The 27,992-nt window shown below is 44.1% G+C and overlaps 1 protein-coding gene across 1 annotated transcript; it reads left to right on the top strand.

The window, feature by feature from the left end:
* Positions 1–150: 150 nt before the first annotated feature.
* On the top strand, positions 151–27,992 carry afg1lb (AFG1 like ATPase b). The gene is made up of 13 exons (XM_070987241.1): positions 151–359; positions 595–923; positions 4,138–4,189; positions 4,299–4,400; positions 4,655–4,782; positions 8,888–8,987; positions 12,253–12,311; positions 21,307–21,389; positions 22,156–22,226; positions 22,752–22,852; positions 23,757–23,897; positions 24,890–24,997; positions 25,318–27,992. Exons 1-13 carry the CDS (start codon positions 245–247, stop codon positions 25,462–25,464), a joined length of 1,536 nt encoding a protein of 511 aa, XP_070843342.1. The 5' UTR covers positions 151–244; the 3' UTR covers positions 25,465–27,992.

Raw genomic sequence — 27,992 nt, 5'->3', positions numbered from 1 at the left:
TCGTCTTATTAACAAACAGTTAAATCATCCAGTCATATAAACATCGGTTTATATCGGTCATAAATTTGCAGCAGTCTGTTTCTGTTGTTTACAAACAATAAACGTAAAAAAAATAATCAACACATTTGTTTTATCTGATGATTGTTTTTCAGGACTTGTCACGGTTAATTCCCTCCCACGCATTTGTCATGCGGTTTTAACGTGTCAAATAGATCGCAATAAAGTTTTGGCGTTTTGAAACATCATGGCGGCTTACACGGTTCCTGCTGCTGTCAGATGCTCAGTGACATTTTTGCTTAAAGACATTGTTCTGACCTCAAAGAAAACTTTCTGTTGGTCAGGAAGTTACGCTGGAAAAGGTAAGCGTCTTCCCGTCGTCTTGTAGTTAAAGGTATTCATGTTGTGTGAGTTTTAGTGTGTTAAAACCTGTCCTCCTGGGTAATAACACGTTTAGTATCTTTGCAGGCTTCATCACACATGACTGTCGCGCCTTCTCTTTTTAATCCCGGTTTCGCTGCGTTTACTGGAATCAAGGTATTTCTGCAAGCGTTTGGTAACTATTAACACAGATTTCTTTTGCTGTAATGCTTCAAGGTTACACTAGTTGGAGGACATGCAGTTCATCTGCACCATCCTGCTCCTCCTCTGAGTCTCCTGCAGCAGATATTTGTGCCTCCAGCGAATCTACTGGACACTATGACCGCCTCGTTCAGGGTGGCTCCCTGAGGGAGGATGCTCAGCAGAGAGAAGTCCTCCAGCGGCTGTCTCAGCTTCAGGACACACTGAAGAACTACACTAACAGCATGTACTTGAACCCACCGCCACAGAGGCTGAACTCAAAAAATGACAACAGTCAGCTTCCAATTGATAAAGATCCCCAAGTTCCATCAGCTGAAAACAAAAGTGGTGGATCTGCTGCAGAGGTAAAGGTCTTATTGTATTGATATAACACAATAAAGCCCATCTGATAATCAAATCACCAACACTCTTCAATAGAATACTCATACCAACCAATGATCTCCCTATGAAAGCCATGCATGATTCTACTAAACAGTGCTATATCAAAGATTTTGACTCTGTCTACAACTGTCGTGATTTAAATGATTCCCTGTCCACTGATTCTTAACTTGTAACTAGTCTGCATAGAAATTAAAGACAACAGGACCACACCACATTAACCACAGTGGCAGCAAAAGCAACCAGTTTCCTGATGTGTCGCTCTGATTTAGCCACATTTCATTGGCTTCAAGGAGCAGGATGAAGCATGCTCATAAACAAGAAGCTCTTCCTAAGCGTAAGTCGTATGATTTCTCTGCGACTCGTCACTTACGCAAAGCGTAAACTCTGTTGACTCAATAAACTCCCGCCCCTTTCGCTGCTCGGTAGTAGTTCATGCAGGAGAGGGAGTTTTTGCGTGTTCAGTTTGCAGGCTGCACCACTGAATGCATGCCCAGACTGGTGCTTGGGTGGGTGGAGTTTGCTCGGTTTGGAGTCCTGTGGATGATATCATGGGGGCTACTGAACCTGTGCGTGCAACTGAGCAAAGACAGAGCCACTACTTTCAGTTCGAGGATCAACCTTCATGCTCAAGAGGAATGGTGTGAAATCACCGCCTCGGTCACTGCCCCCTGCTTCACAAACAACCAGTAGTGACCAGTCAGCGGAGATTTCAAACTGACTGGGGGGGGGGTTGCATTGTTTGGGCCTTCAGAAAAGGGGTTATGGTGTAAATGCTGCAGACACTAGCTTTTTTCTTTCCTCTGTGGGGTCTTTTTGAGGACTAAAAATGTGCATCCATTTCAGAGAATTCACTAAAAATGCATCTGCAGGTAGGAAAAAGCGATTTGGACGCAGTTTAAATGGCAGCGTTGGGGTTGTTTAAAGCCCTTTACAGTGCAGCATCTGGACTCTCAGTCTGTTCGTAAGCCCCGTTGACGTCTAACATATGGAGGGACTTCACAGAGCCCGCTGCGCTGTCCTCCAGTTGTATCACTGATGGTGGCCATGGGGCTCAGGTCAAAGGGAGGGTAGGGGTCTGGGAAGTGTATTGTGCATGTGAGTTTTGGAACGGCGCAATGTAGGGGGCTGTTGTTGTTTTTAGGTCAGGGGAGCTGACTGTCTAGTATTTGGTGGTGGGAGTATTTTTTTTTGTTGGTTGGCTGGCACAGACACATAGGGTTAGGCAGAGATTTTGGAAGGCAGCAGGGCAGACCTCCCGCTGGGCCCGTCCCGGCACCCCTCTCACTCTCTCACCATCCCCATGCAGTAATGAGGGGATCCCCATTGTCTGGGCCATTCTTGTCCTTTTTGCTTTTGATTCGGGGCTCTGACAAATACTTTGGTGTTAGGCTATCAACACCGCCACCCCCCTCTCCTTTTGCACCTTATTTCTTGCCCTGTCTCTCACACACACATACACACTGACTGGAGTACTTATGCAATTATTCTGGTTTGAATCAGGTCATACCACTGTCCTTTCGGTGTCTGTTCTCTCTGTGAAAGTGCCGCCATTGTCCTCACTAACTGACCAAGTCTGTGAGGAGAGTACACTTGACTTAATATTGACCCAATGTGGCGTGGTTTTGCGGATGGTCGGCTAACAATGGGCCATTGTTTAAAGGGAGCCACCCTCTTCAAGTCAGACCTCCTGTACATTGTAGGTCTCCAGCAGGACAGTTGTACCAGTTAAACAAAACCAAGTCCCTTGCAATCATTCCATTAGCCTTGTTGGTGAGAGACATGACGTCTCTGGCTGTGGGTAAATATGTTCAAAAGCAGGTTTTCCTGAAGTCGAAGCCAAAGTGGCCATGTCCTGCATGTGAACTTTCCACTCATGTGCCAGTCTATATCCTCAACCAGGAGGTGAGACAAGGCCACAAAGCTCAGCTAGACAGAGTGGCTGAGGGACAGCCTTGTCCGTCTCCACTCTGCCGTGGCAGAATGGCTTCCAGCCACCACTGACAATTACCCCACCATGCCAGAGGGCAGCTTGGGAAGTCAGGGAGAAGTCACACACTGTTATGCCAGAGCAGACAGGAAAGGCTTGTTGCTCTTCCCAGTATTTCACTCCAGCACAGGGCAGGCAGCGATGGAGGGATGAAGGGGGTACAGGGGAGGAGCGGGGAGAGGGACGGGAGAGAGGATGGGTAACAAGTTTGTTTTTTCATTTACTTTTCAATTGGCCATTGTCTGCATTTACCAGAGTCAAGTGCTCCTTGTGCGTTGGGCACCAAGTGCAGCGGACACTGAGTACCGTCTCATGAAATAGTTGCTAAATTAAATTTTAAGAGGACAAACCTTTCTATTTAGTCCTGAGTTAATTACAAAGCTGTTTGCCGTTGCCTGGTTACAGAGATGGACAATCGTCAACCACAGTATTCTTAAACTTCATATAAATCGTCTATCACTTGCCCCCGCCCCCCCGTATACATAAATATGCTCCAAGTCATCATCACATGTCACACATCACAAGCTGATGACATGTGCGTTTGCATGGCTGGGGCTCTCTTTAGAGATATTTGGCTTTACTCGATATTCTCAGCTTGGTCACACAGAAGACGTTTTTTTGAAGCAAGGACCTTTTGATGATAGGAGGCAGGCAACACAATGACTTCCAGCAGCACCTCAATGCAACAGTACCGTATCACAATTAGCAGCGCTAAACAGGCTGCACAGACAAGTCCACTCCATCTCGTATGGAGCCTCATCCAGTCCTCTCCGTTTTGTCTGACAAATCCCCCCATTGTTCCTCTGATGATGCTTTTCTTTCGTGGGAACCCTGGCTTGTCTTGTTGATTAGATCCCCTTTGTCTTCCTCCCCTGCAGTGGGCTAGTCTGGAGAATGTGAAACCTCACACTGTAGTGGTGGCTTAATGCCTCAGCATACTCTTTTTTTTTTTTATTAAACGATGATTCAGTCTTATATGGTAATGAATATAACGAAGTTTATTTAGGTCACCAGCCGTAGCGTTTTGCGATTTTTAATAACGAATTCATCCGTGCATTCGTTTTGAATAACCCTGTTGATTTATGGTCAACTGTTGCGCATTACTGTTTATGAAGAGATGCGGCTGTTACAAGATTTAATGAAAAATAAACATAGTCATTTCCTCATTTTTTCCCCTTTTCCTCCCAAAGGAGGAATCCACTCCAACACCACCCAAAGGCTTCTATATCTATGGAGATGTTGGTAAGCTCATATATAGACAATCTGTGTCACTATGGCATCTCTACAAGATGTCTGAGATCAGAACAGGAGTTAGAATAATTGCTTATTCTGGAATCCGTCTCTCTTTCAGGCACAGGGAAGACCATGCTCATGGATCTGTTTTACTCCCGTGTGGAAAACACTCGTAAAAAGAGAGTCCACTTCAATGGCTTCATGTTGGACATCCACAAAAGTTAGTATTATCCTTCCACTCCAGGGCACTGACTGCTGGAAGTCGGCTTTGCACGACTTCATAGAAGTTTTCTGACTCCTGATGCGCTGAAGATCCTATATTTATCTCCCTGTTTGTCCTGAAGCCCTCCTGCTAATTGTGTACCATTATGCATACAGGTGAAATTACAGCTTTATTCAGCGCCGTCGTTGGGTCTGGGTTTGCCGACGCAGGTGCGTTTTAAGATGTGCCTGACGTTTGTGTACTGCTTACAGGGATCCATCGGAGGAAACAAAGCCTGCCAAAACGAAGGCTAGGGAAAATGTTCACCTATGACCCAATATCACCGGTTGCCATGGAGATCAGCAATGAAACCTGCCTCCTGTGTTTTGACGAGTTTCAGGTAAGCCAGTGTGATGGAGGCGGGGTGTGTGTATTTGTCTGTTCTTAAAACCTGCTTGAACATTAGCCACATGTAGAAAACTAGACAATAAGAACTCTGAATACTGTTTTAATACTCCATATATCAACTGCATACATTTACTTAAAGCAGTGGTACTTTAACACTACCAGATGCATATACTGCTAGCACAACTCTATATAATAATGGCACACTGATACTTAGGTAGGTTATTGTAAAAAATATACCTGATGTCTGAGGGGATTATATAAATACCCATAAAGTCCTTAAAATATGCCAAAGACTTTAAGTAAATATGTCTTTTAGGCCATATTTTGTGTGTAGTATAATTACTAGACGTCTGTTAAACAAGTTTGCGAAGAGAAAAACCAGGATGCTGTACATCTCTCATGTTTAAAGCCTAGTATGTGAAGTACTGCTCCAGATAAATCTAGGTTTAGACAAAAGTCAATCTGACCTACAGTCCATCGACAAACAGCAGAGGTCTGACAAGCGGCGATCGTCTCGAAGTAATTATTTGTGCATTATTCTGACACATGCTGCACACATTTCTTATACGTGTTATATGTTACTGGCATATTAACATAAGATTAAAGTTAAGATAAACCTTGATTGATCCTCAGCAGGGAAATTTGGTCAGCGATACATGCAGATAAATAGAGAAAATAAAAACTAAATAATAAGAGGTGTATATAAAACTAGAATAAAAAGAAACAGCAAGCTGACAGCAAATGTTGATAAGTTAAAGACAGAGTCAGTGGAAAGACTTTGACAAATACAGTAACTCAGAGATCTTAAAAGTAAACGGAAACAAACATTTTTTTTTTCTTTTGAGAGTTTAATAATTGATTTATTGTTTAGCTGTCGTTCTTGCAAAAGCAGGAACGGTTAAAAACGTGTTAAATGTTGCGCTCTGTGTATTCTGACAGTTAGTGCCACTGTCTTTCCCGACTGGACAACTGGATGCTTCTGATCTTGATATCCCCACAAAAACAGGACTGGGGACACCTAGTGGCCTTTTTTGAATATAGCATGCTTGTAAAATGACTTCCAGTAGCAGTGAAACATTTTTACTGGCGCAGCGAAAGTAAATACATGTGTAATCTCCCGCGTATCAAGCCATAACATTTCATTACCTTGACGGTGCAGTGAGGCAGCAATCTGCTCCTGATGCTTGTTTATGCTCTCACACAGTTCATTTGCTCCCAAACCATTACAACCAAGTCATGCATAGTTGTTGCACACAGCATTTACACAACTAAAAAGCACCTTCGGCCATTAGTGCTGCAGAACTTCTCATTATTTTACCCTCTGCTGTCAAAGGAGAGAGCCACTAGCGGAGCTCTCTGTATTCTCTGTAAGGTGGTTAGTCATTCACTGCAGGAGAGAAAGACGTGTGCTTTGTCTTTACCATTAGCCAGCCAAACACATCTGTTAGCGGCACAATGTTGCTCCTCTTACTGATATCATTACAGTTAATGCCGGCAGGTCAAAGGTCACAGAAGGTGCGCTTGCTCCCTCTAATCACTCTCTGTGCATCTGCGAGGATCAAGAGCTGCTCCTTTCATCCGCCCGTCTTTCACATTTTAAACTGCGGCGCTGTTTGTGCATTCTCATTGATTTGTTTTGTTTGCTGTCGCCAGCTTTGCTGTTTCTGCTTGTCGACTGTTGCTACCGGTGAATGGAGGGGAAACAAGCAGACATGTGCGCGTTGTTTGTGATGCATAAACAAGAGGTTGCGAGGTTGGGAGAGTTGGGGATGGAGGGATGGAGGGGAAGGGGGGGGGGCTCTATACCAATCAGCATCCTCCTCCACTCAGCCATGCAAATGAGGCTCTGGGTATCAGTCGCACTCTCCTGCTTCCTTAAGTGAGTGGAGCTAGAAAGCAACTGGCGGCGGCGGGTCAGATGGATCTTATCCTCTTAAATGCTAATGACATTTCTCCATTCTCTTCATTAGCGCCGTGCCATTATCAGTAATTTGTAGCCCCCCTCCCTCCTTTTACGGCCCCCACACGGCTCCCCTAATGAATACTCGCCATTGAGAGGTCCGAGATGGAAAGATGGGTAGAGAGCGAGAAAGGAAGAAGGAGAGTGAGAAGAAAACGCTTGAGCGTCATTGTCTCAGGGCCTCAGTCACTGTGCAGCCTCTGTGAAATTGCTCATAGGTTGTGTACATAAAGAGGTGTAACATCAAAAGAGGTTTAATTTGGCACCCGTGTGCCTCGCTGTAAACTGACAGCCGCTTGAGTAATTGGATGCTCATTTAAATATCGGCATTGGCTGACGGAGATTGCGCCATTATTTTTGTGTTCCACAAGTGCTACATCAGTCCCCCTCCACCTTTCTCATTCTGTGGGTACCCATTCTCTTTCCCTCTCCCCCGACTCATTCAGCAATCAATATTGCCCCTCATACTATGCCCATGTTGAGGGCACATGAATAAACAAATCCAGGTTGTATAAAAGGTCATTTTTAAATGATTCTTTTGAAATGAAAATAAAATCCTGCGGTCGGAGGAAATGGGGGCCCCTTCAGAGAGACACAGAGCCTTGGCTTTCTGTTGATTCTCATTACGCACACACACACACACACACACACACACACACACACACACACACACACACACACTAATTTGATGCCCCTAGCCACCTCTCCTTAGCGAAATCAAGGCTTTAACACAAATGTTAATCAAGTATTGGCAAGGGCAGTGGGGCTAATATGCAAAAGCAGAAGACTCTCCAGAGTATGAAAGGAGGCATATGCTGTGGGTATGGCCATCAGAAGTGCCTGTTATAGACACGAAAGTAGGTAAGAGAGAGGAAGAGGAGAGGGTGGGACAGAGGTCTTTCTTTATTCAAGACGTCCTACCCCTTAAAAAGGTTTCATGTCCTTTCTTTAGGATGATCGTCAGTAAGTTGAAATGTATATTATTTAAAATGTGAATGATGCACTGGGATATTTTGTCATATTGGAAGAAAACCTCATTTATTTAGTGAATGTAAATAACATTCAGCACGAGACCGACGACTTGCCCGAAAGCCTGAAATAATTCAGTTTCTTTGCTCGCATCAGTCGTCACGCTTTCGTCAGGTGTGTTGTACACATGCTGCTTTGACGGCCGTGCATCACAGGGTACCTCGATGTCTGCCTTCATGATTGTTCAAAAGAACAACAGAGGTGAGAGAGAGAGAGAGAGAGAGAGATGAGAGAATAAGAACAAAAGTGAGAGCACTGGATTACCAATAGAAAGGTCAGAGCTCTTCTCAAACGTCCTTGCTTCAGTGTCGTCATTGACCTTTGTTTATTGTGGACTCATGGAAATGATGGAGATGAAAAAGGCAGCAAACAATTCAACTGGATTTATGGTGTATTATAACCTCATAGCCTTGTGTCTAGATCATGCAACACGCGCGCACCTTTATTTGCCTTTACGTAGCCATCTTGGATTGAAGCTTTGTCTGACCCCAGTCCGGATTCATTCAGTTTATTTCGTAGAGAGAGCGCATTGATAAACATTACTGTGAATATGCCAGAATTAGCCAAGGGGCTCGTGGTGGTAGCGGTTTCATCTGTAGGTCCTGGTCAGGGGTAAAGTTTTCATTATTCTTTTCTTGTTTTCTCGCTGGCGTTCAGTCATTGCCGCCTCTGCTCCGTTGATTAGCGCTGCCTTGCCTCAGCTACTTGTCCTCAGTAGAAAGCTGCTTCGTGACCATTTGCAGTCAGTTCAAGTGGTTTAGGTGTGTGTGTGTGTGTGTGTGTGTGTGTGTGTGTGTGTGTGTGTGTGTGTGTGTGTGTGTGTGTGTGTGTGTGTGTGTGTGTGTGTGTGTGTGCATGCATGCACAGAGTGTGAATGGCCATGACCAGACACAAAGGACTGAATGAGCACACCTGAATGACACTAATCAACATGGAGTGTTGACGGCATGGTTTGACCTCAGACACACACACACACACACACACACACACACACGCACACACGCACACACAAACACACAAACACACACACACATGCGGCGCGGCGAGAAAAGGTAAATTATACAGTGCATGAATAAATGTCTCTTCTTCTCTGGTTCTGCTCTGTCAGGTGACCGACATTGCCGATGCCATGATCCTGAAGCAGCTGTTCGAGACGCTGTTCAAGACCGGAGTGGTGGTGGTGGCCACCTCCAACAGACCGCCTGATGGTACGATGACCAGCGTCTGAGCGCATACTTTTTTAGCCATTCTTTATTAATTATGTTGTTCTTACTAAACAACAGACAGGATGGTTTAGTGTGGATTTGCAGCCAGCAGTAACTCTGTAGTAGCACTATTTTCTGTCTTTTCTGGCCTTAGAATTTCCCACTATGCACCAATAAGTCAATGTAAAAGAATGAGTCTGAGCCTAATAAATCCTCATTAACTTAATTAATTTTGAAGGTTTACTGCAATAAGTTGCAGTTGTTGCAGATCTAGTATCGCGTCCTGCTCCACACACTAATGAACTCAACTGGTAATGACATTATAAATAATAAAGGAACATTTTAGTAACATTATAACTCGCACTGCATTAATAGACGCAACAACAAATATCCTACTGATTTTGCAGGAATATACAATAATTTTACATAATGGTGCAGAATTTTGAATATCTACATCACAACGTACTATTTCAAAATTGTTTTTCTAACACTGGCTCTTACAAAACACCCACTCTATTGATAACTTTTGGACTGTAGCACAATTGATCATCACAAGTAGCTGTTTGCTTTCGTAATGTCGACAAATCCTTGATAAGAAAGAGACAATGGAAGAAAACAAAAGGTTTGTTGGAACAGTGGGAAACTTTCCCCTGTGCTCAGTGTGCACGCTCTCAAGTTAGTCTGAGTATTAATTATAATAATAATAATGATAAACTTTATTTGTATAGCCCCTTTCATACAAGCACTGCAGCTCAAAGGACTTTACAACAAAGAAATCTCATGCAACAAGTGCTTCACATAAAAAAAGACAGACTGAACATGAAAACAGGGACTAGTCACACCTGGAAGATCTCCAGTGTACCACCAACGAGAGACCTTTAATTCGAGTTTTTTCATCAGGATGATCCGTCTCAGAAAATCTTTTAGCTCCAGCACTGAAGGACAGATGATTGATTAGCTGTTGAGTCGTCTCCAGTTTCTTCATTTACAGTACATCAATTAATAATGTGATTTATAAGTCATAATACCTGTAATTGGGGGGTGTTATGTTGGAGAGGAGTTTAGCAGCGTGTTTGACAAATGGTTACTGGAGCTCATGCTGATCTGCACCTTGACGTTAGTGCGCACTTAGTTTAAGCACTTGTAAGAATGCAAGGAAGTCTGGCTTATATGGAAAGCCTGGCTCAGAAGGATGGAGAGGTGCTAAAGGCTAACAGTGAAATGTCAAACAATGCCTGAAGCTCTGGAGGTCCATGCAGCTTTTCAGCAAACAGAACACCCTCCACCTGCAGCTAAAATGACAAGTAGCACTCCTGGAACATCAGGCTCAGTTCACCTGAGCCGTACAAGACCGCACCTTTACAGCAATTTACCTGAGGAAATGACGAGGACCGTGACATGATGCAACCTTTGAACAGGCTTTGATGTTGCATTTAGTGCCAGAGGAGCAAGGCTGGAGAAAGGATGAGCAAGGCGGTGATCATGGTGGAGATAATGCGTGATGAGCTATCTGATGTCTTTCTCTCTCGGGGAAGATGTTGATGTCTCAAAGTCTTGAGTGGGCACGGAGTGGATGGCAGCAAGATGGCCCTCGGAGACAAAGATGCGCGTCTCTCATATGTACTGGCTATTAAGAACAAAGCGCCAAACCATGCAAACTTGATAGAGAGCCTACTTGGTATTAATTACGTGGTTAATGGAACACTGAAAGCCATAAGAGACAACTGGACATGAAAGGCATACATTTTCCATCTTTATTGATGTGGAGATGCTGCTATCAAAAAGCCCTAGATGTGTTTGGAGGGGGAGTTTAGAGATTGGTTTTCGTTAGAACGGCTAAAGCAGCGTTTTGTTGTCTTAATACGCTGATGGAGTTTAATGATATTGAGGAGGGTTAGGGGTATAAATGGTGTCTTTTTGGAGTGGAACACCCTCGGCTGCACTGGATCTCACACGCAGTTTACATTAATGGATGTACGTCTGCGTCAGCTTGCTTTGATTGACTTAATTAAGTTCCAATGAGATGCTTCCTTGAATGAGGCATTTGTTACAGCTACAGATAGCAGCCAGCAATGCAGTACTATTAGAAATGGTCTTATGAATTGAAAAGTAGGCACTTTGCTGTCTGAAAGGAATACTTTGACATTTTTGGGAATATGCTCATTCGCTTTTTGCTGAGAGTTCGGTGAGCTGATAGATAATCCTCACAAATCTGAAGTAAATATGAAGGTACCATTATCAGCAAGTTAGCTTAGCTTAACACAAAGGCTTGAAACAGGGAACATGCTAGCGTTGCTCCTTCCAAAGGCGACAAATCAGCCCTACAAATACCTCTTTATTTAATCTGTACAAAAACCAAGATGTAGAATCAACACAATGGGTGGTTTTATGGTGGATTTATATGGTGAATTTTCAGGTTTTCAGGGCTCCTGGCCAAAAAGTAGTCTGGAACACAGCCCCCTGACAAACAGCAATATGTCAGATATGGATTAAATGAGATATCATTTGTTAAATAGTGAACTTCAGAGGTGTTAGTAAGCGTGGGACAGAGTCAGGCTAGCTGTGTTCATGTCTCTGTGCTAAACTAAGCTAAGCTAAGCGCCTCTTGTTCCCAGCTTCATAGTTACTGTGCCGATATCAGAGTGGTGTCGATCTCCAAAAAAAGCGGCAAGAAATCCAATAAGCATATGTCCTAAAATATTGAACTTTTCCTTTAACCTCGGCAGTAGTCATGTCCCATACACCGCACAGTCCATTACAGTATAGGAGTTGTCAAGCGAGTGTTATTTGTGTGTCAGGTCCTACTGGAGCGAGCTTAAGCCCAAACATCAACAACGACCACTTGTTTGCAGCTGGAGTGAGCTTAAGCCTCGATGTGTGTCTGTGCGTGTGCGTCTTTGTTCGTGTTTGTGTGTGCATCCCTATCTGTTTTATCTGTCTATCAGGGATGCTACTTCAGATGTAATTTGTTCCAGCCGAGCTAATTGAAACCTCTATTCAGCGAGCTGCTGTGGACATTGTCCGCGCTGAAAAGGCGACAGTCCTTTCTCCCGCCACCATTGTTTGGGAATGTAATGAATTTTATATTGCTGCCGCTGCCGGTAGAGAAATCCATTTTTCTCTCCTGGTCCCAGTCCTTTTGTCGTGCCTCCCCACCCATCCTTCAGTTCATCAATAGCCACTTTATCTGCCAATCTGCGGCGAGGGAATGACATTATTAGGAAGGCTAAACAGCAGCTCTAATACAGGCCCTCCCCTCCTCTTTCAGATCTGTACAAAAACGGACTTCAGAGGGACACCTTCCTACCTTTCATCGACGTGCTGAAGGTAGAGACAAAGTCACCTCTCTCTCTTGTCTTGTTAATTTATTCATTTGTTTACACACATGCACACACATGCGCACACTTGCATGTGCGCCTCTGTCCCTCTGTGTCTGTCTTTTTGCAAGTTGCTCTTTAGTGTTTTGATGTTTCCTGCTTCCTGGATGCCTCGCACAGTGTCACAAAGCTGTCTTTGATCATAGCAGGCCACAGTTAAAAGACTGGCAGAGAAAGGTAGCGAGAGATGGAGAGAGCGTGAGCGTGAGTACAGGTAATGTGGATGAGAGATGGGCGGACGAGCTGAGTGACTGACCCGGACTGCTTGCATTTCAAAAGTAAGGGGGGGGGGGGAGAGAGAGGAGCAATGCAGTGGTTAGCATTTCCAGCGAAACATCTACTTTGCAATTTAAGCAGGTAGCGCCATTATCCTGCCTCATCCTCTCAGATGATCATTGATGTGTTTGGAGTGATCATGATCATAAATAATTGCATAATAATTTGTTTTCATGCATTTTCCAACAGACGAGGGCAACATTCTTGCACTTTTTATTGGTATTTAGTCCAAATATTAAAGGCAAGCAACATGTAACATGCAGTGTATTCGGCCACAAATGTCCATATTCAAAAGAAACGATGTAGACGCAAACAACAGCCAACAGAAACACCTATGAAGCAGAATAACCAACAGGTGATATGCTTTATGGGCTGTTACCATGAACGTATGAGATGCTTATAATGGAGTAGGTGCACACAGGACTTGTCTCCAAAATGCACGAGACGTATCCAGATGTTCCGTTGCAAACGTCTGATCCTGATGCTGTGACGAGAACACAGGAAAGGTTTTCTTCTGACGACCCATGAAGCTCAGTAGAACATGGCACCACCACTCTGACGGCCTTTTTGCAGTCAAACGGGGGGGATTGATTTGTCTCTCTAGCAATCCTACGATCAGCTCTCTCTGAAGGCTACAGTATCTGGGTCTTCCAGACCTCAGCTTGACCTCCGCTGGTCCTGCTCATTTCTTTATCACATTACAGATGGCGACCTGAAAAGGCTTTGCCGCCTCCTTACAGCCTTCCCCTGCTTTGTGGGCGTCAGTTATTTTAATTTTCAGAGTGCTAGGCAGCTGCTTAGAGGAGCCCAAGGCTGCTGATTGTTGGGACAAGGTTTGAGGAGTCCCAGCATTTATAAAGCTCTTAGATTCACATCAGTTGACCTCTCCTAACGATGATTGTGAAGCCATAGCCCTAACAAGCTAATTAAGCTCTGAGACCTTGGTAAAAGTTACCGAGAGCTCAAATCTATCGAGGCGCCCAAACGTTTGTCTGGTCTGGTGCTCCTTTGCTTTTTTCCTTCTAAAATATTGCAAAAATAACACTCATCTACTCACTTAACTCTTCACAGTCAAGACATTTTGACCAGGGTAGTCCAAACGTCTGCATGCCCAGCAATGCGTCTGTGCTACGGGAATTTAGAAAGCGTCATGTTAACACAGATTTTCCAACAGTTGTTTCCAATAATCAGCAGATAGATCACATCACATCTGATTTAGGTACGTCTGTTAAGAATAATATGTTTCAGCTCTAAATAACATGATATCACTGTTCGTCTGGTTGGCCTCAACACTCCATAATCTCGATATGATAATCACTATGTTGTTTTGAGGTTATCATGATCCCATTGCTTGCGTCTCTTACCTGCCGCATCATGAACCGCTGGGGCTTCAACAGGAGAAGCGTTCAGGCTGCAGACAGTTTCAGGGTCATCAGAGCCCCGCTGTATCTTCAAACACACACAAACATTGGCACAAACACACATGTTTAAACGCACTACAACCGGGGAGGCCTTGGAGTCACCCTGCTCCCCACCCACTCTCCCAGCAGCACCCTTGCCCTCTCTAATCCACCCTCATCAAGGTCCTGAATGCCTGTTGTCCCTCTCTGCCCCGCACTACCTCCTCTCTTTCAGGGTCCCATGTTCCCCTTTGTGAGGCCATCTGGTTTTTGGGGTCGGGGGTTTTTTTGGGGGGTGCGAGGCTTTCTCTATAGCGGCCTGTTCTGTAAAGTTAAAGCGTGTTTTAACGGGGTCACGCTGCTAACTAGCTGACCCTTAATAGATTGAATTAATGCTCGCAGGGACCGGCGGTGCGGGTCCTCCTCCCTGATGGAGCTCGCTCCAGCATGTACGGAGTGCACTTCTATGGCAAGTGAGGGAGTGAATGAGGGCGTTGGAAAAAAAAAAAAAAATAGCCCCTGACCTCTCCTCCCTATCACCTGAGCTGGAGTGGTAGAGGTTAATCCACCGCCTCTGCCCGCCCAGGGTTGACGTCTTTATTTAACCATTGACTTCTGATTAGTTGGGACCCCCTTCTTCCTCAGCATCCCCTAAAATCAACCGCTTTCCTGATGGTAAAAATAAGAAATCAGCAGAGGCACACACAACAGATACGCTTGAAAGACGGGGAAAGCGTACAACTGACTGCTTGTCACTTTTTAGTTTGTTTACTAGCTTTTTCATTCACTCAGTCATTTATAATTTCTTGTCCTTTTTAGCATCTCTGTAGACTCCATCAGAGAATCCATTCAGTTGTTTAGGCTTCCTTTTCTTTGCAGCCATGGCAAAGCTCGTGGTTTTGTAAAATACAGGGTTTAAGGGCTTTTTTTTTTTTTTTAATGGACACTGCCAGTATTGTAACTAAGACACTCTTTCTCTCTCACAAACTGTCCTCCCTCTCCACTCCACTTTTCATCACCCATCCTCTCTCTACCCCTCTATCCCCGCTCTTTATTCTCTTGCTATCCTGTTCTGCTCGCTGGCTTTACTCACCCAAGGTCAGGTCCCTGTATTTTGGTAGCAGAATAGTGACTTTATTTTCCCTCCGCTTGTTTGATTGCGGTTGCGCACAATGCTGCCGAGGGGAGGAAACATGACGACAACCCTGAGGCAACTTTGAGTATCTCTGGGTTTCCTGCTGTTTTTAACCCTTCTTTTGATCCACTCTCCTTCTCTTTGTGTGTGTGTGTCATTGTTAATAATTTGCTGTGTGCTTGTGCGGTTGGTGATGAGGGAAAAAGAAATATATAAATAAAAACAGGATGATAAAGAAAGAAAAAATGAGGAATGAGAGGGACGTGGTCCTCCAGTGAAGACCTTGGTGAGAAGGACTGCCTGTGAAGAGGCGGCATTCTGCCAGCTCGAATCAAATGGATGTTGATGTTTGATGACTGTCATTGTCTTTCCAGAGCATTTAATGGCAGGGCAGTGCCACTGGCTGTGCGCCTCGAGGGCGCACCTCGCTTCTTTCATATCAGTGTCTCGCGTCTACAAAACTGAACAACTGATAAAGGACGAATCGATTTTGCTCCTTTTGAACACAAGGAATGAATTCTGGCTCTGTATTTACCGCCTTCTCTTTAATTGATGTAGTCGCCTTGGCTTGTTATTTCCTGCCGCCTAACTGATGTTTCCCAGTGTTTCATTCTGAGTGTGCGCTCGCGTCAGGCGTGTTTGATCAAGCGTACGTGCACGCGCACGCGCAGGTGCTTTCTACTCTACTGTATGTATTCATTTGTTAAGCAGGCCACCTGCAACCTGAAGGCAACACTTTATTCAGAAATGTCGTTCTCACCTCTAACTTCACCAACATGCGCGTTTAAAACCCTTTCTCTGCACGCGTCATGCTCTCTGCCTCTACTACACTTCTGATCAACCCGCTCGCCTCTTGATGTTCTGCCTTCTTTTCACATTTGTACCGTCATGACGCTGAATAGACGGCCGGTTTTTAGATGTTATGAATTGAAATAGATTCTCAGACGGCCTCTTTATGAAGATATGGGGGTTACTAACTTGTTTACCTGAGCACAAACAGGTTTTTATACCTCCGTAATAGATTGTTGATGCTGTTAGTGTTCGCATAAGGCAAGAGGACGTGGCTGTGCGGGGAAATTCAAAGTGCTTCACATCATGACTAACATTCAATCGTCAGACTAAAACACAAACTAGCATCAGGTTGATAGTGCAGCTCTGGAGGCCAAATTTGGTTCAGGTCCCAATCAAAGGCCATAATCAGGGTTTTGTTATTAAAAGCAGCTAATGTACTGACGTGTTACGAGTGTAATGCATCATTAACAGGCTTGTGAATTTACATTATCAAAGAGCGATTTGCCAAAAATTAGGTGTTTCTTTTGACTATTCTCTGTTAATGACTTAATTACATATGTTAAAACGCAAGACAGGATTCAGTGGTGGATAACAAAAGGTTTATTATCTTTGAAATAACGTCGGCATTGATGCCAGCGGAGAAACTGAGAGTGCACCACTAATGAGTGTTCACAAGGCCAGAATGTGATCTAACGAGAGAGTATTGATCCTGTTGACACAAGTATCGATACTCAAAACAAGAATTAGTACAATCCGTGGTGTTGATACTCTAGATACACCTCCGTCCAACCCTGCAACAGACAGCAGCTAATTATAGCCTCCCCGTATGTGGATTCAGACCAGTGTCAGTGTTCAGTCTTAGCGCCTGCTGCTGTATGTAAAACAAAGTTAAATAAAGCCTTTTGTGGCTCCAGATGGAGCTGCATGAAATCTAATGAATTGCTTGGAGTGACGCCGCTCGAGTCAGATCACCTGAAGACTACAAGTGTGGAAATTAAAAAAAAAAAAAATGTCGGGGTGTGGAGTTAGAAAAGAGGGCGCTTAACAGACCCCTGCTGCCCGCTCCTCATCTCTGCATCAGGCTTGCAGCTCAACGTTAGCCGCTACTAGCACAACACACCCGGATGACCAAAATGTCAGCGGTTGGGATGCATTGTGGGTAAAGTACGCACCTGGTTTTGATAAGGTAATAAAGGAGACGATATCTGATTCTGCTGTAGCGATTTCTACCCTTTAATTTTTTAAAGATGTCTGTCGCGACTCTGACAAAGAAGACATCTTTTAAAGATGGCGTGAGTTGATCATCTGCTGATTTATTAAGTAGTATTTTAAAATCTCTCCTCTTGTAGTGTCGAAGCCAGCGCAGAGCTCTCAGTACCTACGCGATGTGCTCGCCTGCATGCGGCCCGTCTCTGTGTCCGTGTTGCCACCAACACGTGGAGCCTCTGTTGGCCAGGTGCAGGCAGCACACACTCCGCCGAGTTTTGGAGCGGTTCGGTTTTGGGCCTCAGCAGAGCTCGAGAGGGGTTGAGGGTGGGGGGTCCAGCGGGGTCCTGGATCACGAAAGGTGGGGCCTCCAGCTCAAAAGATGTTTCCCCAAGAGGAGCAGCCGAGGCAGGGGGAGGTTGTGAGAACGACCTCTCAGAACAAACCGTGGCTGGCCCAAGGCGGTCACACTTTAAGGGAATAGATCATTAGGTGTAATTAGGGTGTTCACATTGTCATGTACCCCCCCGACTTCCCAAGAATGAATAAAATCACCAGATACACACCCCACTCACTCACGCACACATATACACACACACTCACACACACACACACAGCAGCTCCCCAGTTAGTGAAAACACTTTGATGTCAGAAGAGTCGTCCAGAACTTGCCAGCATAAAGGCAGTGTTTTAAGCTTTCTCTCTTTTCTCCCCCGTCTCTCTCTCTCTCGACCCCTCCATCCCTCCCTCCCTCTTTTCTTCTGTCCCTCCACACAAGGCTGTAAGACACACATGGTTGAATGAACGACAACCTTTCCCCTCCTCCCCTCTCCCTCCCTCCCCCCCCCTCTCTCCCCCCTTCGTCTCTTTTTCAGCCTTCCCACCCCGCGTTTCTTTGAGGCCTGGTCAATTCTCCGGGCCAAACAAAAAAGCATCAAATGTTTTCTGCTGCTGGGTAATGAGGGAGTGGACCTCATCAGGGCCCAATAGTCAGCTATCCTTGGCTTTTGTTGCAGCTCAATGGCACCGCGCTCTTTGAAAAACTCAAAAGCAACTTTTTGAGGAGTAAAGGATGGAGAAAGATATGGCGTAGAGGGAGCGGGCGCAGAGGGGAGCAGAGGCAGCCGCTAGAAAAAAAAAGAAAAAAAAAAGCCACTCTGTTTTTATGCTAAACGGCTGTCCAGAGAGAGCAGTGGACAGCTTGGACAATGACATGATTGGAGCTACATGTGTTTGGATGACTTTCTTCTAAAGGGACTCTGATTCTCATGTCCGTCAGCTCTCCTCGGTCTCCCCCTCCCCTCTCGTGTCTGTGAGTTTGTGAATGCGGCCGTGCAACCGGTGAAACTCTTAATTTGCTGCCACACACTGGATTTAGTTTTTACGAGCACAAAAAGCTCGCGATGATAGTAAAACCAGGGCTGCGGCGAATGGCTCAACACTTTCAGTCACTTATTTTTTTTGATTAAGAGTTAAGCCTTTAAAATGTCAGACAATAATGAACGCTCAGATTTTCCCACAGTGACACCTTCAGATGTCTTGTTCGGTCCAACCAGCAGTTCAAAATCCAAATATACTCAGTTGACACTCACATAAAACGGACAAAAGCAGCAAATCCTCACATTTGAGCAGCTGAAAGCAGTAATTAGCCAGCTTCCACCACACTTTTCCATGATTCCAGCAGCCGTTTCATTGCATTTTTACTTGATAAATGACGGTTAGTTGACTCGTTGGCTCATTAATTAATTCTCCAATCGACACTCAGATTGTTGGACTTCAGTTCAATTTGCTAATTATTTCTTTTAAGCCATCAGTGAAATAGAAAAACCTGCAAAGGAAGGACAGAGATGCTGTCACAGGTTGAAGAAACTGGAATTGGAAAGTTGAGCGTTTTAATATTAAAGAAACTTATGTTAAGTACTTAATGCCTCATAAATCCCAGTATTTCATCTGGAATGATTATTTTCTTTATCAATTCATTGTTTATTTAATTTCTTGATTAATTGATCAAATGATAAGCCTATAAAATATTTTTTTTAAATCCCAAAGTCTAAAATGATGCTTGTTTTGTCTAAACGGTGCAAAACCTAAAGATTTTATCAATTTACAAGGACATAAAAGAGAGAAATGCAGCAAATTCTCACATCTGAGAAGCTGGACAAGACAAACTTTTAGCACTTTTGCTCACAGTGACTGATTCTAAGAGTATATCAATCAGATTGTTGTGAGCAAAGATGCACAGAACGAGCTAAAGGGACAGTTTGAGATGAGACTGTAAGTTGCAAAGTAACACTGACTGGGATTGGAGTGAGCAGCGTGGTGGAGGAGGAGGAGGAGGGGGACAAGACGACAATGTGTAGGCGGATGAAATCTTGGAGGAGTGAGAACTTGACAATCCTCTCAAGATGGATAATCAAGTAATGACCCGCAAGGCCTCAGCCTCATCTGATTATAAATAACCAATGGAATCATCATCACTGATTGTGTTTCCATTCCTCCTTCTTTGTACCTCGCTCCTCCGTTAAGAAACGCATCAGCCGGCTGCAGGAGACGCTTGATAGAGGGAGGGAGCAGAAGATGGCAGGAGAAAAGACAAACTGAGGTTCTAATGATGTGGCTGCGATAGTGACAAGTTTTTTTTTTCTTCCTTTTTTTCCCGGTTTGGAGGGACTATTTACCCGTTGGTGGGGTCACAGTAGGTTGATGAAATGACACCTCCCTTTTGTGCGTGGGGGAGGGCGAGTTTGTCAGGTTGTTATTAAGCCTGATTCAGCCAATTGGCTCAGAGTGGGAACCCCGTTTGTGTGAGCGGACACGGAGATAAAAAGTTGACAGCGGAGAAGAATAGAGTATTTCCGTCCCCTTGCTTTGTGATGATTACTAATTATCCTGCAGCTTAAGGGGGCCAGTGGCAGAAATTCACTGATTTCATAATTTACTGGAGCTGTCGTCGAATACTCAGTCAGCCGGCGATGGCTTGGATGGGATGATATGCAATTCCTTTCTTTTCTTTGATAGAATGGCGGAGATGATGATTATAGTTTGCGCCATACTCCCTGACATGAATCCTGTTGACGTTTTACACTATCTGGAAAAGTTTGAACTCTGCATCACAAGTTCACCCCTGCTGCAGCACACTTGAATAGCTGCGGGAACAATAGATCAGCTCAATAAACCATGAAGCGCTGACACAAAATCCCAGCGCTGTCAGAGGAGAGGAAGATGTCTGCCGCCTTCTGCGTCGCTCAGTTTGTTCGCCCGGCCCTTATTTGCAAGTGCGAAAGCGTTTCATGCCGGGAGCCCATGCACTGTGTAGAATTTAATTCACAACAACAACAAAAGCAGACTCCCCAGCGCAACCTCGTGTCAAAGATTCACATGAAGCGTGCATCCACTAGCGGATAGCTTCCTCGGGTTTATTCCATTTACATGATGCACGTTTTCAGTATATTCATGTTTTCAGTGCTTCTGTGTGCCACAAGCAGCATCGCTATGACACTCAAATCAGCCACGTTTTCTGCAGAAGACTCGATTCTGTGGATATTTGATCCACATTTGATGCCAGACTGTTAAATCAATAACATGAACTGCTTAAAGGACAAGTCTGTTGCTATTTTCCGCGATTATCAGCTGATTCCACGAAAAGGCCAAAACAATGAATCGATCCTACTGACGAGCATTGTGTCTGTGATGTGTCGTATTACTGGGTGACATTTGCCTTCATTACCGTGCGCACGCACACGCACACGCACACACACACACACACACACACACACACTGCATTTTACCTGATTTAATCCCACATGCACCACCTTGCTGCTGTAAATACTCACTCGTGGAATAAATCCGCAGCTGAAAATAGTCCCTAACAAACGCTGGTCCCTAACATTTGGTTAAAAACTACAGCACCCAGCTGTTTTAGCACATTATGTAGCTTTTTCTTTAGTGGGAGCCAATGGGTTTAGGGCTGAGTATCACAGGCGAGACATCTAATTAGGATCATTAGAACTTAAAATATTTTTTCCTTCCATCTTTGCTTTGAGACATACACGGTCCAACTTTTAATATTTGACCTGTGAGCGACTTGTCATTTGTCCCTCTGTTTCTTGTGTGTGTTTGTGCGCATATATGTGCAGGAATACTGCCACACAATCTGCCTAGACTCTGGGATTGACTACAGGAGGCTGAGCAAGGCTGCTGCAGGGAAACTCTACTACCTGTAAGACACACACACGCACACACACACATGCACACACACACTAATACTATTTACATTTGATTTACAGTCCAGCTGAGCTCAGCTCAGATGCACAACATACACAACATACACACAGGAAATGTTTGTGCAAATCATGGAGGTAGTTTTTTTTTATGGGCAGAAAGAGAAGGCAAACAGATGGATAAATGGGGAGAAGCAGACTTGGAGATTTATAAAGACCTGCATTACCTTGAGAGATCCATGAAAAGAGTGAAAGAGGAATCAATAGAAAATGAGAAAATGGTAGAGCTTTAAAAGCTAGTTTTCTATTTTCCTCATTACATATACGCCTTTGGGAACACACAAACACGCGGACAAACAAGGTATGAATGACACCGCTGCTGCTCATCACTCTATTGGAGCTTTCAAGTGCTTTCGTCTTTTCACTGTATGTAAATAGAGCGCCTCACACCCTTTTACCTGGAGTTAAAACACAAGCACACATACAGACACAGGCGCACACACTTTACAATCTCATTTTGACGTGCATTCACAGGCTAATGCTTGTGTTTAGAGCCTAACATCCTGTTTTTTACCGATGGAGTGAAAAGCTAAGTACCCCTCCGCACCCACCCCCCGCCGTGCACTCCTTGCTGCCACCGTTTGATGTGGCCACTTCACCATTATTAATTTCATATGCTATTTTTTCCCTGTCTGCCTCATTGCCCGTGTGCATGCGTGCATGTGTGTGTGTGTGTGTGTGTGTGTGTGTGTGTGTCTTGTTCAGCACAGGGGAGCCTGGTGCAGAGGCCTTCTTGGATGCACTGTTTGAGGAGCTGGCCTTAAGACAAAAGAGTGGTAAGAGTGGAAGTTTAAGCCTTTTTAATGTTTAAGTGGAACATAAGTAGCCTTGATTAAAGCTGATGTGCAACAGCGGGCTCACCCACTGTGCTGAGGTTGTTTCGAGCCACACATTAAAGGACAAGAATGGAAAACTGCAATATTTTCCTCAACAAATCCATCTCTTAATGCTGTGGGACTGCCCCTCCCTGTGCATTCACCGGGGAGTCTGCGCTCTATCTGTACTTACAGCAGCCCTGTGGTATCGTATTCTAGGTCACGCATCACTTAGCTTCAGAGCTAAACTGCAGCTAAGGCATCCCAAAGCTCAGAAAACTTGATCTTAAATTCGGTTTTCGAGGTGTTAAAAATTTTGCTGAGGTTTCTGGTTTTGCCAGCTTGACTCTTGTTTAGACACTGACTGCATTATTTGTAGACACACTGAATAGAAATCTACGTTTTATTTTTAAAATAATGATCCATCTGTAAATATGACGGTAAAAAGCGAAGGTCGGTGATACTGTCGGGTGTGTGTTTCCATAGCTACAGGCCCTCGGGTGCTCACGGTGCTGGGCAGAGACGTGACTCTGGAAAAGACCTGTGGCTCCATCGCTGACTGTACTTTTGAAGAGCTGTGCGGCCGAGTGAGTGTTTACTTACAATAGCTTTGTCACAACAGTTTAAGGAGTTTTGCGCAATAAGGCAAATTCTTAACAAAGATACTCATTGTATATCAAAGGACATTATAACAAAAAGGTGGCATAAAGAAGATCTTCCACATTGATTGTTACAGCACAGGAATGGAGCACAGCTTCTCCCATTTTGAGGTTATTTTTGGGGCATTTTGCTTTTATTTGACAGTTTTAGAATGGACAGAGACAGGAAGCATCGGCTATGACTTATGGCCGGACTCAAACGACAGATATCCAGTTACAGTGCCCAGTTCGTATGCATCTTAGACCACCTGAGCACTAGAACGACCCCAATCTCTTTCTGACTCACTCACACACACGCACACACACACATGCACAAAATCCACTCACCACTAATCAAAACTGCTCAAATTCAAAGCACTTCTCTTTATTGCCTCTGCATTCTGTTTCTTTCCTCCATCTCAGTCCTATTTTCTGCTCAATGTCAAAAAGCAAGTCTATTGACAATTTTGTGAATAGTTGAGCCCGTTGTGCCTCAAATAAAGCAGTGCGGTACAGTAATCTGCAGTGTGTGTGTGTGTGTGTGTATAAAGTCTGAAGCCTGATGGACAGGGGTGAGCTTTTGCAGGCATGTGAGCTTCAAGGCTTCTTCTTCCATCCGACATATGTTGGCAAGTCCACATTGATTTTGAGAGCAATCGCTCTGAATGGCAAAGAACCAAGGACGGGGACCGAAATGACATCAGTCGAACATACAGACTTTGACATTCAGAGAGCAAAATCTGTCTGTGCTCAGGAAGCTGTGCACAGGTGCTGCTCTGTGATGTCCTGCTGTTGATCAGAAGCTCAAGTCTGACTTTCTTCCAGCATGTAAACCTGCCCGGTTGTTCTCCAGGCTCTCGGTGCCAGTGACTACCTGGAAATGGCGCAGCTCTTCGACACCGTGTTCATTCGCCATGTTCCCATGCTGACGCTGACCCTGAAGGACCAGGCCAGGCGCTTCACCACCCTCATAGACAACTTCTACGACAACAAGGTATCCACAGTATTTGACAAGCAAATGTTGGGCTTGCTGTTGCATCATGTTGCATAAAGCAGTGAAGCAGCAGCTCTCTGTGCTGTGTTAGTCCGTGTGGATGCACTAATATTTAACATGCATGATGTTCATGCTCCAAAAACACCTGTTTGGAGCATGCCACAGGTAAACAGGTTCATTGGTAACGGGTGATCATATCATGAGGCATTCATAGTCGTTCACAAGCAAGAATGGAGCGAGGTTCGCCACTGTGAGAACACATGATTGGATAAAGGATGTTACTACATGGACTCAGGAACACTTCGTAAACACAGTTTGTTTGCAAATCTGTTGTTATTTACATTTTACACAGCGTCCCAACTTTTTTGGAAGCACGGTTGTAATATGTAAAGCACACACTGGTGGTCAAGGTGTGAAAGCGCCGGCCATTAACCATAATGTGTCCGGTCTGCTTTCAGCTGGGGGCTTTTGTTGCACGTCACTCATCATCTCCCTCTGCCCTCATTTCCTGCCCTCTCTTTACTGTTGAGAATATAATAAAGGTATAAAATACGCCCCAAAAATAAGAAAAAAAAGAACGTGCTTGATGACTATTGGTGGCTGAAATATTACCACTGAAACTGTAAATGCACCATTTGTTTCTGCAAAAAGCAATCGCTGTAGCATATCCGCTGCATTGCACTGCATTCAATAGTGTGCCAACCTCATATTAACTGAGCTGTATTTCTTATCAGTTCTTTATTGTATTGAAGAGGAAATGTGATTCTGTTTTTTTTTTTTTTAAGTCAATATGCACTTAAATCTTCTCACAGATGCATTAAAATGCCTCAAATTGACCATCGTTTTCAGGAAGCATTTGAATGAATGGCTAACCACTCCGGTTTAGTACTGATTACAGGAAACGGACACTTAATCATTAATGAAATAGGAAGTAACTTCCATAAATAAACGGGACATTCCCGTGTCTGATCCCTCTTTCTTCCCCCTTGCAGGTGAGAGTGGTGCTGCTGGCGGAAGCTCCTGTAGAGCGGCTGTTCGTCCACACTGGAGGGGAAGATGAGAGGGACCGACAACTGCTGGACGACCTCGGCCTCAGCGGGGTAGAAAACACACATCTGCTACACCAGAAAGTGACGGCGATGAATGGATGCCGAGTGTTCCCAAAATCCTGAAAATTGTAAAAAAAAAAAAAAATTGCATCGCTGATTTCTCTTAAAGTGACAGTTCCTCCTCAGTTAGGTTAAAAACAAATGGGTTCTTTATTAATCTGTGAATTACAAACATGATCACAGCGAAGCAAACACACACATTGATCCTGCAGGTCCAGGAATCAAACAGACAACCTTCTGGTTTTAATTCTGTTTCTCGAGCCTTTCCCCTCCTATCAGCTGCTAACCCCACTGTCGGCTCCTCTCTTCAGGAGGCAGCAGAGCACCTGACTCTGTTCACGGCCGAGGAGGAGATCTTTGCCTTCCAGAGGACCGTCTCCAGACTGACGGAGATGCAGACGGAGGCGTACTGGGTGGAGGGAGACCGCAGTCACAGCAAGAAGCACCTGAACACTTAACATCCACTGCTGACTGTCTGATAAGCACATACCTCCAAACAACACAATACCTCACTAACCACTGACGCTGCATTCGCTCCTGCTTAGCAGAAATAGAAAAGGTCAAGTCTATTTTGGGAATAAGGCGCAGTTTGCAGTCAGTATATCCAAGAAAGACCTGATATCCACAGTAAATATACAAGTTTGCAAAACTGGATACCTGTTTGGATTTGGATCTGACTTCCCGTCACCTTTGTTTCACTGTCTCCTCTGTGAGGTGTGCTCTCTCCCCCTTGTGGGCTATTAACGTTAAAGAACAAGGAAACCTCTCCAACATGAGTGAACCACAAGGCGAACAGGGGCTCACTTCACAGAGATGAAGGGGGCCGAGTGTCCCTCAGAGTAGTTGGCTGCTGCCCTCTAGTTGCCGATTGTGAAATGGGTAAAATATTCTTGAGACGTTCCTCTTTGTGTGAAACAACATCAGTCTGTGTGCGTGACAGTAATCCATTTATTTTATGAAACTGCAGTAAAAATTTCAACGTAATAAAAATGTAGAGACGAACAATTGTGAATGGGGTTTGCACTATTGAATTTAGACTTTTCATGAAGTCCTGACATGCATGATCAATCGTGAAATCTTGCAACTACAATAAAAAGCATTATAATTAATATAGAATAAAGTTCTTCAGGTGCAAAAAGAATTAATTTAGTTGAAATGAAATACGAAAAAAGTGACACTTTTTGTCACTTTTTGCACACAGACTTCATTCTTTTGCACCTGAAGAGCTTCTTCTGCTTTACTGTCAATCCATGTCATTGTTTTTTTCTATGAAATGGGACAAAAAAATATGCAAGAATATTTTATGTGGTGAAATTTGTTCAGGTATCTTCACTGTTTTGTTTGTTTATTTGTTTTTGCTTTATGATCATCACTCCAAAATCATCTTATCTTCAAAAATTAACATTAAAGCTGTAATATATTTTGAAGGATAATGAATACTTAAATTTTTGGGAGCCGTACTATGAACACCCTTCATGTTTGTCATCCATATTTTAGATACAGTTAAGAAGCAGACAGATTTTTTACTGTGTGGTGTTTTGGAACTTCATCCTAAATGCCTGTAGGTGGCAGCAGAGGGCAACCAATCGCAGCAAGGTTTGTTATTGCGTCCATGTAAGGATGAGGTCATCCTGGTGCACCACTCCAGGCTGGACCAGCCCACCCTGACAACTACAGTCAGAACAGTGAGCAGCACCTACAGTATCCATACTGAGAGCGTTATGTAAGATGCTGTTTGTACTGAGCGCCCAAGCAGCCGGTGTCATGACACAAAAACACCACGAAAAACAAAAATCTCATTAGATTCAGGCGACAGTAATGCCTTGATGGCTGGTCTGTGTGTGCGCGCAGGTGTGTGGGTGTGTGCACGGATGCATGCACATGACGTGTATCATTAAAAAGTGCTCGAGTCGGTCGCAGAGCCTCGAGTCTGTCCCACCATAACTCTCAATTAAAGAAAAATCAATCATGCCCCATGCCAAGGCCCCTAATCTAATCAGAGCAGTATGTTGTTTGGGGGAAAACATCAGACACAAACAGAGATGGTCGCCTTGCTTAGCGATTGTCTTAATTGGATGATTCACGCTGGCTTAGAATGGTGGTCATAGTCTCCACCCTCTCCACACCGCAGTCTTCATGCCCCATGCTGATGGAGGGAAGGTGGTGAACACTTCACCTTTTGTCTCTTTCTCAGTTGAAGCAGGAACAAAAATGGAAATTACATGTAGATTCATAAGGCTGTGAGAATTTGATGTGAGAGGGTCTGGTAAACATGGGTGAACTCGTGTTTTGAGGGAGCAGAGCTGCATGAACGGGCCCTTGAGCAACACCATTGTGGGCTTCAAAGAGGCATTTAAGGTAACGCTGGTTTATTTTGGTGAAGGATAAATTGACCAAATTCCAGATATACTACTGCAGGGCATCACAGGGGCACATCTGACATTATTTTGTTCCACTTGACAGATCAAAACATGTTTAATTAACCTTTTTAGGACTGTTGGGGGGGGAACAAATACTACTATTTCAGCTGTGCAGATGCATATCTGTAGCCAGATGAAAAAACAAATGAGAGTAAGTGTTGCGGTCTATACAAACAAACAAAATACAAACAAAAGGGAAAACCCTATGATGCATTCAATAAACAAATGCTGGTGCTCTTGAAGAAAATGAGTTGAAATGTGCAGAAAGAAACCAAAACACACACTTCAGGCTGTGCACAGGCAGAAGCTATTTGGAAATGTATTTCTTTAAAAAGCTCTTATTAGTGTCGAGGTCATGAGGAAATTTAAAGAAACAGTTTCCTTTCCTTTGCAGGTCTTTTAACAATGGGTTAAAAAGGAAACAAATGTTGATGAAATAACAAATATTCAGACAAAATCATACTTTAAAAATCCTCCTCTGTCGTTTACATGTACTAAGCCTTCACTGAATTCAGTTATTCTAAAGGTTCAGCATGATGTCATTAAAGATGAAATCTCTGTTTGAC

The sequence above is a fragment of the Chaetodon trifascialis genome, chromosome 19 (assembly GCF_039877785.1).
Source record: "Chaetodon trifascialis isolate fChaTrf1 chromosome 19, fChaTrf1.hap1, whole genome shotgun sequence".
Taxonomy (NCBI): Eukaryota; Metazoa; Chordata; class Actinopteri; order Chaetodontiformes; family Chaetodontidae; genus Chaetodon; species Chaetodon trifascialis.
This window is presented reverse-complemented; position numbering and strand designations above follow the sequence as displayed.